Source organism: Lineus longissimus, chromosome 5 (assembly GCF_910592395.1).
Source record: "Lineus longissimus chromosome 5, tnLinLong1.2, whole genome shotgun sequence".
Lineage (NCBI taxonomy): Eukaryota > Metazoa > Nemertea > Pilidiophora > Heteronemertea > Lineidae > Lineus > Lineus longissimus.
In genome coordinates this window covers 849662-863862 of record NC_088312.1, presented here as the reverse complement: position 1 = coordinate 863862, position 14201 = coordinate 849662, and the positions used below count along the sequence as shown (strand labels likewise).

Genomic DNA, 14201 nt, shown 5'->3' with positions numbered 1-14201 from the left:
CCCCCCCCCCTGCACAGGCTAAGACATGTCAGATTGACGGGGTTGGGGGGGGGGCTCCCATGTCAAACAGTTGTGTGAGTTCACTAGAGCTTGCTCTTTACATATTACTTTGTGCGCTTGTAAATAAAAGTTAACTTGTCACCAAAGCCAGACGTTAATGACGTTAAGAATAATGTCACAACCGGGCCGAAGACGAATAACGATTGATGGACTCGCGGCTGATATGGAACTAGTGAAAATTCAAACACTAACAACTGGTCATCCTAAACAGTGTCCACCAGGTTTAAAAGCATATTTAAAGTCATCAAAATAATATCTAATGGTCATAAACGAAATAAGCAGGACATTTTCCACATTTCCTGAACATTCCATGACATTTGTGTGCTAGATTAGCGAGTTGTTGTCTAAAATGTACCAGCATCCACCACCCAGTCGGCGGCCATGTTGGATTTGACTTGGAGGAAATAATAGGGCTACCCGATACTACAGGAGCCTTGTGATTTTAATACATCTCCCTTAAGTTACACCTTAATGTAATGAAATTTTTCAGGAAATGTGTTTCATGGTGTACTTATTTCGTTTATGGCTTCTTAATTTTATTTTTTATGACTTTAAACCTGGTGGACGCTGGTAGCCAGTGGTCGACGCTGTTTAGGATGACCGCTGGCAAGTGCGAGCTTCATTTTTGATGTTGTGAGTTCTCATCGAAATATCCTCACACAAAACGTAATTTTGTCGATTTTTTCATTATTTGATTCATAGATTTGAACGGAAGATTCTTTCCGTATTTGCTTCTGAATCACATGCTCTCTTTCTTGTGTTTATGAATCCAAATAGCAGCGCTTATTTCAATATTTGCCGGCGTATGCCTATGCATTTATGCAGTAGGACTAGGAGGGCTAGGCCTAGAGTAGGCCTTTGCCGTATGCACTATATAGGCCTAATGCAGTAGCCGGAGTAGGATTATGCAGTAGGCTTATGCAGTATGACTATGAGTATGCAGTGCCCTGCCTATCAATCACGCTATGAATTATAATGCCCCTCTGCAATGCTGGTCATGCATACCTACCTTGCAATCATGCATTACCTTAAACAACCATTGCTTTCCCTGCGGCTGCCCTAGCCGAGGCGACTAAAACTTAAACTTTCGCAGCACACAGTCACACCGCATAGTCCTCGGCTTCACACCAGGCGGAGGATGCCACTGAACAATGCTGAAACCGGGGAAGACCACAACAAACAAGCATGTAGGAAACAAAAGACGGCATGGATTGGTCGCACACGACATGATCTTTCATTCGTTGTGCCTATATATTTAGGTTGTTTGGGCCCTCAATGACTTCTTCTGCCTGGTGTAAAATGGTATTTTGCCTTGATAACAGCTTAGACTACCTGCAGCCTTGGGCCCTTTAGCCTCGCATTTAAAACAAACAATTAACGTCATTACAGAAACGGCGATGTAAGGCACGAAGTGTGATACAAAATGGCACAACATAAGTGCAGTAATAGGATGGTAATACCATGATGATTACTGATGGACCAACAATACAAATTCAAAATGTTGCGTGTTCTGGTGGCTTTTTTATTGACTGAAATTAAAATTGTATATGTAGCTGACAGTGTTTTATTAGTTTTGTTTGGCCAAAGTCCTTCACAAACGAGTTGAGTCAGGTGACTTTGGACTCGGCCATCACCTTACTTTTTGACATGGTGTCTGGTAACTTGACCTCAAGGTTGTCACAACTCAAGCAAGATTTTAATTCGTGTCTTGATTGTCAAACATTTACTATTAAACATACGATGAGGGGGTTTTTCTTGGGTCGTGTATAGTGTATGGGAAAATTCATTGTTTCTCATAGCACAGCCACATATTGCAACAAGTAAAACCAGTCGGTTTGAGAGCTAAAGACAATTTAGACAGAGCATGGTTGACTAAAACTCTATGTCGACATACACAGTCCGACTAGATGAAAGTCTTGCTTCTTTGTGCTGGACTGTTTGGCTGCAAGTTGAATTACCACACCAAACCATCTTCGGACCAGAAGCATTGAGAAATGTTGAATCCATCAAACAAATTTACTTGGCCTTATCTTGACCTTTTCGGGGCATGGACTCATGTTTTGGACTTTTTGTATTTACCTTGATAATAACCTACTTGAGGGTTGGAGGACCTTGATTAAACCTCGCTTACTTTTAAAAATGTACTGTCCTCTGTCAGAAGGGTTTAAATTATTAGGGCTACAATACAAAAAAAATTGTTAAAAGTCTGGATCCAAAACACTTGTTCAGTGCATGAATATTGCTGAAATGTTTTATCAGAGGTAGGGCCTACTATTTTGCCATGTAGTCCTACCTGGAAGTCATTTTTGGTCAGGTTCAGTATAGATCTGATGATATGATGAACATTTCGAACTTGCGGCCAGTGCATGTGCACCATTATTCAAGTGTACAGTAATCAGGCCACTTCTTTTTACCAGAATTATTACAGGTCAATCCCAAATGTCAATTGAAAGAATAATCACTTTGTAATTTTCTCATTTTTCAGACTGGGGCAAGATGGCAGAAGCTCACGCAGCAGTTGCCTTCTCCTTCTCTGTGACTCCCGATGGAGAGCTCGATGTCAACTTCAACCGTGACGTCCTTCGAGCTGTCTGGGAGAGTGGCATACGCTCGTGGAGAAGGCGCTTCGAAAGGTTCAAGGTGAGTCACAAAAACGGTACTGTTACTGCATTTAGGACTTGTTGGCATCTGGAAAAATCATTATGATCATGTTAAGGTGTAAGGCAAGGCTATTACATTTGTAACAAGAACAAAATGCTAAACACAATTTCCAATTCAATATCTGTGGAATTGGTTTGAAATGTCTATCAGCCCTGGCTAGAGTAACACTATATATTGGCAGTACATGTATTTTCTGTTATAACAGCTTATCTTTAAACACAATGAGAAAATAAATTCATGTTATAGCTGTTCTGCTTGAATAATTACAATAGGAGAGAATATTGTGCCTTGTCATTATTCATTGGCAATTCAGAATTTACATCTTACATTATGTTCAATGACTCAGCTGGCTAATCATTAGGCCACAGCTCAATAAACCATTTAAACCATGTCACTGGCAATATGACAGAAAGGCCTCTGGTCAAAGTATGGCAGATTTCCAACTCCAAGTGTGTTCCTTACATCAATTCTATGTCTCCTAGTACTAGTAGTAGATGTATGATATTTGATTTTGAGAAGTGGCTTATAAAAACATATATCATGACATAATGCGACACTCTTCTGATACCTCTGGTGGACAGTGGCTGTGATAGCCCTTCCCTACACTCTTGTAGACAGTGGCTGTATACAGTCAACCTTTGACACACAAGAAATAAGTTGTCTTACAAGAAATACTAGACAAAACGCCTGCATCATTGTTTACCCGAAATTTGAGGTTTGATATTTTGTTACTCATCATTCTACTGTTTGTTCATTCAGAACCGGGTGCATAATGGTGCCTATCCAGCCTCGCCCATGAGCTGGTTGTTTGGAGTCACCTTCATCCTCGCCCTAACACTTGCCCAGTATGACGTCTCCTTCGGTCTTGTCCGCAAAATAGAGCATAATTTGCCCATGTACGTATAACTTCTGAAAGTTTTTCAACGGCTCTGACTCTTCGAAGTGACACAACTGTCAAAATCCTCAGGTCTTATGTTGGCTTCAAGTCTGTGACTAAAACATGTAAATTACTTGGTGGTCAGGATAGCTGGCTGATGTATACAGTTGAACTTGTGTCCTTTCAGGGTGATGGATATCTCTGCACCATATGACCTGTATCTCAGCTGCATCATCTCGGCCACGATCCTCTGGATGGCCATGATATACCTTATGAAGTGGTTCATCATGAAACTCCTCCAGTACCACGGCTGGATGTACGACCCTAGGGGAAAGATGACCATCAAGACCAAGATCTGGCTGGTAGGTTTCTGCAATAGAAAACTGTGGTGTTTTCATTTGCTGAAAATGTGCATGACTGCAGTAAGCAACACGTCCAATTCCTTATGATTGTCACTCTGGCTGGACCTCAAAATTTGTCTCCGACTTTGTCATAATCAAGCAGTGAGCAAGCTCATTTTGTTCTTGTTCAAACTGAGAATCTTGAAGGGCATAATGAGGGCAATGAATTATTACTTTCAAAACTTGATCAATGCTGTCTTCATCATCATATAGGGTATGATGAAATTCGTTGGACATCGCAAGGCTCAACTGTACAGCTGGCAGGGATCGTTACCAAAGCTTCCGGTGCCAAGTCTCGAGGGTACCATGACGAGATATCTAAAGTCAGTGCGTCCACTACTCAATGACTCTGAGTATGAACGCATGAGTCTACTCGTTGAAGCCTTCAAGAGTGGCATTGGCAAGAAACTCCAGTTCTACCTCTACCTTAAACATTGGTGGTCTCCCAATTATGTGAGTATGCAGAGTGTGACCTTTGAAATAATAATGGACTACATGTAGTCTTTTTGTCCCTGATATTTGGTATTGGCCAGCCATGTGAACGACTTGGTGAAGCATTTGCTCTCCTTAATCGAGAAGTGTACTGATTGCACAGATTCAATTCAATCAAAATACTTGATTAAGTGTTTTTAAAATAGAGATGGTTTTCTCCTATGTGGTGGCAAAGTAGTTGTATTGCTCCTGGATTTGTTCATCTCTCTGCCCTCGGCTTTTGGAGCCGAAATAACTTTGTTGTTGATATTTGCAGGTTGCTGATTGGTGGGAGGAGTATGTGTACCTGCGAGGTAGATCCCCTATCATGGTCAACAGTAACTTCTATGGTCTGGTGAGTAAACAATCATATTGCGTCGAGGATATGACTACCACAGTTTAACTGTAGTCTGACAATAACTTTGACCATTTTGATGTTGAAACTTATGAAAACCTAAATCTGTTCTTGATGTCTTCAGGATGCCATCTTGGTGCAGCCCTCCTCTGTCCAGGTGGCACGTGCCGCCAATGTCAGCCATGCTTTCCTCACGTTCATGAACCTCATCGACCGGGAACAACTCCAGCCCATCTATGTCAATAAGACTGTGCCCCTCTGCTCGGCCCAGTATGAGAGGATGTTCCAGACAACTAGGATCCCAGGTATCGAAACCGACATGCTCGTCCACGTTCAGGAGAGTAACCACTTCACCGTCTACCACCAGGGACGTTACTTCAAAGTCTATTTCAAACATAAGGGACGTCTGCTCAAACCATGTGAGATTGAAGTGTAAGTAGTAAGGATACATTGTTGGAGTAGGTTCTCAAGAAACTTTTCAGCCAACGACTCTTTCAAATTCTTCGGTTGGTTTATGTCACAAATCCACCACAACTGTCTTCAGGTTTTCCTCCATTCTCTACATGATGTTTAGTCTTTATGTCTCGATCGTCAGGCCAGGTTGTTCTCAACTGTGCTTCCACTAGAGCACTGTCTTGGAGGACAACACATGACAAATCCCAAATGTTGTGAGAGAATTTCAACAACAGATTTCTGCCCTCATATGCCTCTCCTTCCTCCTGACAGTATGCTGCAGCAGATCGTGGACAACAAATCTGAACCGAGCACCGGTGAGGAGCACTTGGCTGCCTTGACAGCCGGCGACCGCACACCTTGGGCCAAGGCAAGGAAGCAGTTCTTCTCCAAGGGAGTCAACAGGACTTCACTGGATGCTATTGAAAAGGTAAACAGTTGATTTGGTGGTTTAGGTGGTTGTCAGGGAGTGGTGGGGAAAAAGATGAGTCTATCTGGACTTGGTGGGCAATAGTTGAAGATAAGAGCAGCAAGAGAAGGAATTGTGGTGTTTGGACCTAATATAAGTAATGTGAGAAGTTCCTCTAAAAATTCGTTGAAGATGTGTTTCTAACTTTCCCATTCGTTTTCCAGGGTGCATTTGTATTGGCTCTTGATGAAGATGAGCAAACATATGATCCAGTAAGTTGCATCGAAAATCTTTGGTGATGGCTTCTAGAAGTTGGACCCTTACTTCACTGAGGGCATTTTTGGTCTGGGTCGAACGGTCAGTGAGTTAAAGAGGAGGGCTGGGCTGCGAAAGTGATCAGCACCAAGTTTGGCGTACATCCTCTCACATCATGTCATCATAGATGACTAAGGTAGTTTTAAGCGGCCAGCCCTAGAAGTAGTATTTTTCTCAAAACCCCACACCTGTTCACTCGGAGAAGATTTTCAACTTTCGTGTCCTGACTGTCTGTTCATTATTTTTCAGGAAGACCACACAAAGCTTGACAACTACTGCCGGGCGATGTTGCATGGCAAGGGATACGATCGCTGGTTTGACAAGTCCTTCACGCTCGTTGTCTGTAAAAATGGGCGGGTAAGTTTGATCTTTGTTACGATAGAGAAGGGTGACACTTGCCAAAGTCTTCTAATGGTTGCAGTTGAAGTGGTAGAGCATATGACAATGTTGGCTACCTACTGGTTCTCAAATCAACCATCATGCAAAATACTTTCCTCACAGGTTTTAGTGCCGTCATGGGGCATCGAAGAGCTGCCCGAGTCTTTTAATCTAATTGATTCTTTGATTCTTTCAATGGCCTGGTTGCTATGTCATTGTTGGCCATCCAAGAGCTGCATTATAATGCCCAGTTCTGTGCTGATATTTTGTCATCTTGTCTCTTCAGATTGGCTTCAACGGTGAACATTCGTGGTAAGTACAGACCTCTACTGGACTTCATCAGGCTTCAGGGTGCATAACCTACATGTATAAATGTATTGGTCATACCTGTCTTTTCTTGTTCTGTAATCAACAGCGATTTTAAAATCAAATTCTTTGGTCGTCATATTGAAGTGCGGAAAATGAAGTTTTGAGGAATAACTGTTCAAAAATTTTCCATTGCATTTTCACAGCTTCTCCAGAAGGAAGTGTTTCGTGTTAAAAAACATAACTGGTGCAACTTCACACTGAAGTTAACCGGTGTTGATTTCATCTTGTTGAACTTTCAGGGCAGATGCACCTATTATGGCTCATGCTTGGGAGTACACTCTCTCGTCTGACTTTTTAGATTTCGGGTAGGGTATGAAGCAAAAATATGTCAGACACTTGTACAGTGGTAGAGTCTAACATGCTGTAGGGAGGAGATTGTCTTGCTGTTGTCTCACACATGTATCATTTTCAGTGTCCTCGTGTTCTGTCCATTGATATACTTCCAAAAGTCTTATACATTTCATCGACATCATGTTCATGTAATCATTTCTCGATTGGATTCTATTCAGCATTTTGACACGAAAGTCTCGCGAATGTTTTGAAAGACGGCTCATGTGATGATTGTTCTGTTGTTAGAACAGAGAAAGTTTCATGTTGCATGTCGTAACCCTGCAATGGAAATCAAAATGGAAAAAAAAGAATGTCCCTTGAAAGAGAAATGATGCACTGTGTGTGACAGCAGACAAGCCTTGGTGAAGCAATTCACATTTAACCTGTCTAAAGCTTCTGATTGCCAAGATTGAAGAAAATAACGTAAACTGCTTGGTCATTGGGCCCGTTCCTAAAAGCAACCACTGCTTGCTATGATATCAATGCTAGAGTTGTTCTATGTACATCTACATAGCATTTTGCATTTTCCAGCGAGTCATGAAGCTTCAGTCAGTCTTGGTGTGTTTGCTTGATGTGTGGTAAATTCCTTTGCTTTTTCACTCAGTTTTGTGGTGGTGCGTTGCTTTTTGAAAGTGGTTGTTTTATTCGACGGTTTAAAGAAAATTTGGTTTCTAAATTTCTCCCCCCAAAAATATGGAATGTACCACGCATACTCTATGTCATACCCGAGAAGCTGAAATAGACTAGCCCAGTATAAAACAATGGCATCAGTTTGGTACGGTTCATTACAGCTTCTCAGGGTTGTCCTTTTTTTTGTTAGTCAAATAACACGTCTAATCGTAATTCTTTATTTCACTTCTTTCTCCTTGTATGACTCTTCTGTGTGAATGTGTACTTCTGTCTATATCGTAAATGTCCCCGACCTCTCATCCTCTCAATGGGAATTGCCCCATCCCCTCACCACCTCTCTCAATGTTGCTTTCATCCCACTCGCATGCCGTGCATGTAACTCAACCTGGGCATCCAAACTATGTTTCCAAATTAAATGGCTGTCATTTGTGTGTGTGTGTGTGTGTTTATGACACTGCAGGGCAGACGCCCCCATTCTAGGACACCTGTGGGAGTACTGCATGGGCGCGGACGTCGTAGACGGAGGGTAAATGTTTTATACTTCTGCATTTCATCTTGAACTATCAAGGGTCAGGGTCACTTTACCTTTAACTGCATTAGCATTCCCTCAGTAAGAGAGACAAATGTTAACCCTTGATTAGTCACGGTGTATTCTTTTCTCTTGCATTTACAAGTATGTGCTGAATGATCATTTTGATCCTGTCTGATAATGCATTCTTTGGAAATCAATATGGAACGACTTTAGAATTCCCGATCGGAAGTATAGGTCTAAGGGGCGAATGAATACCGAATAATGAACAAGTAGCCTAACCCTAACCCTAACCCTTTAAACCGATTCACAACTTATAGTGCGGAGGAACATCCGATCGGTAATTCTAAAGTTTAGCCATCAATATGAAAAAAATCCATGTCTTAAAACCGCAAAATTGATATACTCTCGACCTTCTCATATGAAAAATCTTTTTCACTCTTTTCTGTCAATACTTTAAAATATGAATTTTGTGATTGTTACATTTGCATCAAATCGTGGAAGTATTTGTCACTGAAGTGCATAAAACTAGAATCAAATGATCATTCAGTATGAATTTGATGTACATTTTTATTGCTTGATTCATCTTTGCACCAAGTTATATAGTGTGGTCAGATTGTTTGATAGCATTTTAAGTTCACAGTTGGTCTAATTCATGTAGCTCCAGTATTCATAACAGCACTGATGATTCCCTGATAGAGAGTAGATCACATGTGCTACCGTGGTGGCTGTCAAAAAGATGTCACTGATCAAATTCTCTCTCTTATTAGGCACCTCCTCCTAATCATGGGTGATATGAATAAAGACTAGCAAATGCTTTTATCTAAAACTCCATGTACATTTACACTTGGCCTTTCTGTACAAAATTGAAGTAAAAGCATTTGCTAGACTTTATTCATATCACCCCTTATGCTTTGATATGCTTGCTGCCTTAAAGTAATTATGGCATGCCTCCAACAAAGCTGAAGTGGCTGAGAAAAGGGGCTGAGGGCTTAGCAAGCTGTTATGATGACCTTCCTGAGGTGTTATGAGTAAACCGGCTCAATCCATTCTTACATCAGCCTCTTGTCATTGTTGTGCCATTGTCATGAGTGAATGGAGATTACACATAATGTATAAATTGGTAATGAACCTCTTTGTTGGCTCCATCTTACTGATCCTGCCTGAAGACATTATGGGGTAACAAAGGTCTGAGTGCCATCTTATTGTGAAATGGACTAGAGTATTGTGTTCCATGCAAAATGCATGTTGATGTTCTGATTGAATGAGGCATGTATCACAACATATAAATACATGTTCTGACCTTGGCAAATGGAACTGGAAACATACAGTGTTATACCGCGTTTAAGAAAAAGTTTAACAATGTTTTATTGTGATATTTGGAACTTAAACTCTGTCTAAAAATGGTTGATATTTCCTTTGTTTTGGTGACAGATATGATGACAGTGGCCATACTCTTGGGAAAGTTGTCACGAAGCCACCTCATCCCATCCGACTGCAGTGGGAGATGAACGAGGAGTGTGTCGAGGTGATTGAGACAAGCCTTGCCCAGGCGACCAAGCTTCTCAATGACGTAGATCTGCACTTGTTAGTCCATGATGAATTTGGTAAAGGCTTCATGAAGAAGTCCAGAACAAGTCCTGATGCATTTATACAGTTAGCTCTGCAACTTGCGTACTTCAGGGTAAGTCCACGTTTCCAAGATTAAATTTTGTTACAGTTGAGTAGCTTCCTTTCATTGCCACGATACATGTAACATTGGAAATCACATGAGGTACGAAATAAAATGACATGAAAGTCACCTCAGAATGTGATCAAACCGAGGATAGTAGTATATGTGACCCGCTCTACCAAAACTAGGCACTTGTCGCATCTGAACTCGACAGGTTGATACGGACTTGTTGTTCATTTCCCTATTGTAGACCTTTTGTGAAATGTGACCAAATCAGTTTGTAATAGATTTCACAAAAGGTCTACAATAGGGAAATGAACAACAAGTCCGTATCAACCTGTCAAGTTCAGATGCGACAAGCGCCTAGTTTTGGTAGAGCGGGTCACATATATGTATTTTCATTGATTAACTATTGTTTTTGCTGTAGGATGCTGGGAAGTTTTGCCTGACATATGAAGCATCAATGACCAGGTTCTTCCGTGAAGGACGGACAGAGACTGTCAGGTCCTGCACCAATGAGTCCTCAGCCTTCGCTAAAGCTATGGAGGACACCACCAAAACCGTAAGTGCTCAAGTGTCTCAGGTTTTACTCGTGGTCATCGAGTTCATTATTACCAACCTTATGGATCTGGTGTATCATGTTCAACTGCAACATACTGCAAACTGGTAATCATAGCTTAGTGTTTTGTACAGCTAGGCTATTGCCAGTTCGTCAGTCCAACGCATGATAGCGGGACGTGAAGTTTTTATGGTTTTATGTAGTCAATTGTAAAGTTTGTAGATAAAAATCTAATTTGGCATTTCTGTTTTCCAGAACAAAGAGCGTATCGCCCTTATGAAGGAAGCAGCCAATTCTCACCAGGATGGCTACCGTGACGCCATGTCTGGCAAGGGCATCGACCGCCATTTGTTCTGTCTGTATGTCGTCTCAAAGTATCTTGGCATCGAGACGCCATTCCTGAAGGAGGTACTCAGCGAGCCATGGAGGCTTTCAACCAGCCAGGTACGTGAAAGAATTTGTGCAGTTATTGAACTCATCAGCATTAAACTATGTGGAGGTTGGAAGTATTTTGACCCCAACTTCCTTTTGAAGTCCTGATGTCAATTGTACTGCTGACAGATTTCTTCAAAACTACCAAGTTCCAAATTGTTGATGCAAGATTTATGCTGGAAGCTGGCAAAGATTGCTCTTATGAAAATATTGTTATAAAACAAAATGAACTTGAACCCACAGTATTTATTCGTTATGAGACTTGAGAGCAAATTGACTTCATATTAAAAGTGATGTTTACCGTTTTCAGACCCCACATCAGCAGACGGACAAACTCGACTTGGTGAAACATCCTAACTACATCTCGGCCGGCGGAGGATTTGGTCCAGTAAGTCTTGAAGTCTTGCACCTCCTAGTCATTCAGCAATACTCACACAGATTCAGCTGTTTTCTTACCCAGGACCCAATGGTTTGCCAACTTCAGTTTCGGTTTGTGATTATGTACCATTGGTTTTTGTTGGTCAAGGAGGACACAACATAATAAAGCCTAGTCCAACTTATCAACCCTTTTCTGACCTTGACCACCCTACAGCACCACTGACCCGGGGTACACGCCATCTTTTGACAAGGTTCTAGAACTGTCGAGGAAAAGTTCCACTTTTCTAACTCTCCATTTGCAGGTTGCTGACGATGGTTATGGCGTGTCCTATATCATCGCTGGGGAAGACTGTATATTCTTCCATATCTCATGCAAAAACAGTTGTTCAACGACGGTAAGTGCCCTGTTCATCCTCCAGACTTTTGATGATACAGTCAAGCAAGGGTGTTGGTGGGTGGGAGATTTGGTTGTCAGTCTTGGAAGCCGATAGTCTTAAGCTATATCGTTTAAAATACCTCTGGTCAGGGCTTGTGCATTATGAGAAGTGTGTCCCTTGGAACTGGTAATGATTTTCCTAGTTGGGTTTAGCTTAGTGGTTGTTCCAAACAAGTTGTGTCACAAACTTAGCCTTAGCTTTACTTCATGTTATCTCCAACAGTTAAGCCCATTAGACTTAATACCAAGTTAGTGACTAACTTATTTCAAAAACCAAGCCCTGGGATATCTGAATGCCTGTTTAAAGTTTTCTTTGTGTTTTTCTTCAGAATTCTCTGAGGTTTGGAAAAGTAATCAAGAAATCTCTCGCCGACATCAAAGCCTTATTCGAAGAGAATTGATGACCAAGATTCCTAGGGATTATTGTGTAAATATGAATTGCCAATGTCAAATCCAGTACTAAAAGACTAGACATTCCAGATCGGATATTATGCAAATCGGATGATAATGGATAATGGACAACTCATGCAAGTCTGTTGGCGGCGTTCAGTTGTTGAGAACCAAAGGATTTTTTAACAATTATTCAAAGTTTACTGAATGATGCATGTACAGATATATACCAATATGTCAATGGATGGAGATAAGTTTAGATCATTCTAGAGTCATTGTATTTGGATAAATCAGCTGTAAGAGTCATGAAAATATTTTATTGTTACATTTTAGATCTATCATAGCAGTTAAAACGATACTCTTGCTGATTTCTTGCAGGTGTCAGATTTACAATCTCCTCGCCACATTCCTGTCAATGTGGCCAACAAGTCCTGATATGTCTGCTAGATCACCCCGTTACGATTAACCTCCGATATATGTTTTCATGATCTCTTACTGGCATCGTTAAAATATGTTTAAATTGTTAGTTATTTACACCAAAAAGTTAAATGTTACAAAGAGTGGGCATATAAGTATTGTTATGAAATATAGGGAAATTGGTGAAAAGGGAGTGTCTTATCGGTGGTCATTTTATTGTGTGCATAACACAGTAGAGTCTGCCTTTAGATGAGCAGCCTATGTAGGTCTGCTGGGTAGATCATATCAACTTCTCAACCCTCTGGCTGCTAATGCTCAACATGCCAGATGTTGAAGTTAGTGAGTGCATCAACATAAAATACCAAAATGTCCGTTGGCAAACAAAAGATGAGGTGGAAATGTATCTGTGTGCATGTGCTACCAATATGACAGAGGTTTCATTTTCAACAGTCCGAGTTAGTCAAAAAATCTCAATACAACTTCTTGTTGCATTTCTCATTCCGTTTTAATAGCATTAGTAGTGCTGTTTGCAAGTGACCTCTCTGGTTGTGTGTTGTCTCATATACTTCTACAACTGTCCTAGAATACGACGTGCATTTGGCGTGCATTGTCATTGCATCATCTTGTTTTTCTCACTGACATCTACCATCTTCATGGCTTTAGGTTGTGTAGCGTGGTAGAAGTCAAAGCTTGTCTGTCAGATTGTGCACAGCACGTCAGTTACATGTGTGTTTGAAGTTTTTACAGGAGGATGTGTACTAATAGGTTTGGTGTATATAATACTTTTATTAGAGAAGCATATCATTGCGATGTTTTAAGATCTTTTTGGGAATAAAACACAGGTTTTAGATATTGGTGTGGTTGTTATTCCCTTCATCAGTGAAAGACCGATCAGGCCCAGGCAGTTCCTCAGTGTCACCAAAACACAGACTAGGGAGCTGCAGCATATTGCCAACACGTTGAGAGATGAGACAGTCACAACCAGACTGATTCAGGGAAGCTCATCGGCCTGGTAGCTCCACCATCTTGCCGACACGATGAGAGATGAGACAATCACAACCAGACTGATTCAGGGAAGCTCATCGGCCCTGGTAGCTCCACCATCTTGCCGACACGTTGAGAGATGAGACAATCACAACCAGACTGATTCAGGGAAGCTCATCGGCCCTGGTAGCTCCACCATCTTGCCGACACGTTGAGAGATGAGACAATCACAACCAGACTGATTCAGGGAAGCTCATCGGCCCTGATAGCTCCACCATCTTGCCAACACGTTGAGAGGAGACAGTCACAACCAGACTGATTCAGGGAAGCTCATCGGCCTGGTAGCTCCACCATCTTGCCAACACGTTGAGAGATGAGACAATCAGAACCAGACTGATTCAGGGAAGCTCATCGGCCCTGGTAGCTCCACCATCTTGCCAACACGTTGAGAGGAGACAGTCACAACCAGGCCAAATCAGTCTTGGCTGCTCTGCCAAGTTGCCAATATGGCGAGAGAGATGAGGCAGTCACAGCCAGGCCGAATCAGTCCTGGCTGCTCTACCGTGTTGCCAACATGGTGAGAGAGATGAGACAGTCACAGCCAGGCCGAATCAGTCCGGGCTGCTCCACCGTGTTGCCAACATGGTGAGAGAGATGAGACAGTCACAGTCAGACTACATCAGTTTTGGCTGCTC

General features: G+C 41.7%; 1 protein-coding gene across 2 annotated transcripts; it reads left to right on the top strand.

Annotated features, from left to right (window-relative positions):
* The first annotated feature begins 617 nt into the window (after nt 1-617).
* LOC135487401 (carnitine O-palmitoyltransferase 1, liver isoform-like) lies at nt 618-13372 on the top strand. 2 transcript variants are annotated; one of them, XM_064771027.1, is made up of 18 exons: nt 618-726; nt 2546-2700; nt 3481-3617; nt 3786-3960; nt 4213-4452; nt 4748-4825; nt 4950-5257; nt 5552-5708; nt 5912-5959; nt 6252-6359; nt 6667-6692; nt 8170-8235; nt 9673-9922; nt 10338-10472; nt 10725-10913; nt 11212-11289; nt 11582-11674; nt 12045-13372. In XM_064771027.1, the coding sequence occupies exons 2-18, from the start codon at nt 2557-2559 to the stop codon at nt 12114-12116; spliced, it is 2304 nt and encodes a 767-aa protein (XP_064627097.1). In that variant the 5' UTR covers nt 618-726; nt 2546-2556; the 3' UTR covers nt 12117-13372. The 2 variants fall into 2 exon arrangements, with proteins under 2 accessions (XP_064627097.1, XP_064627096.1); XM_064771026.1 differs by lacking the exon at nt 8170-8235 and adding an exon at nt 6989-7054.
* Nucleotides 13373-14201: the final 829 nt, after the last annotated feature.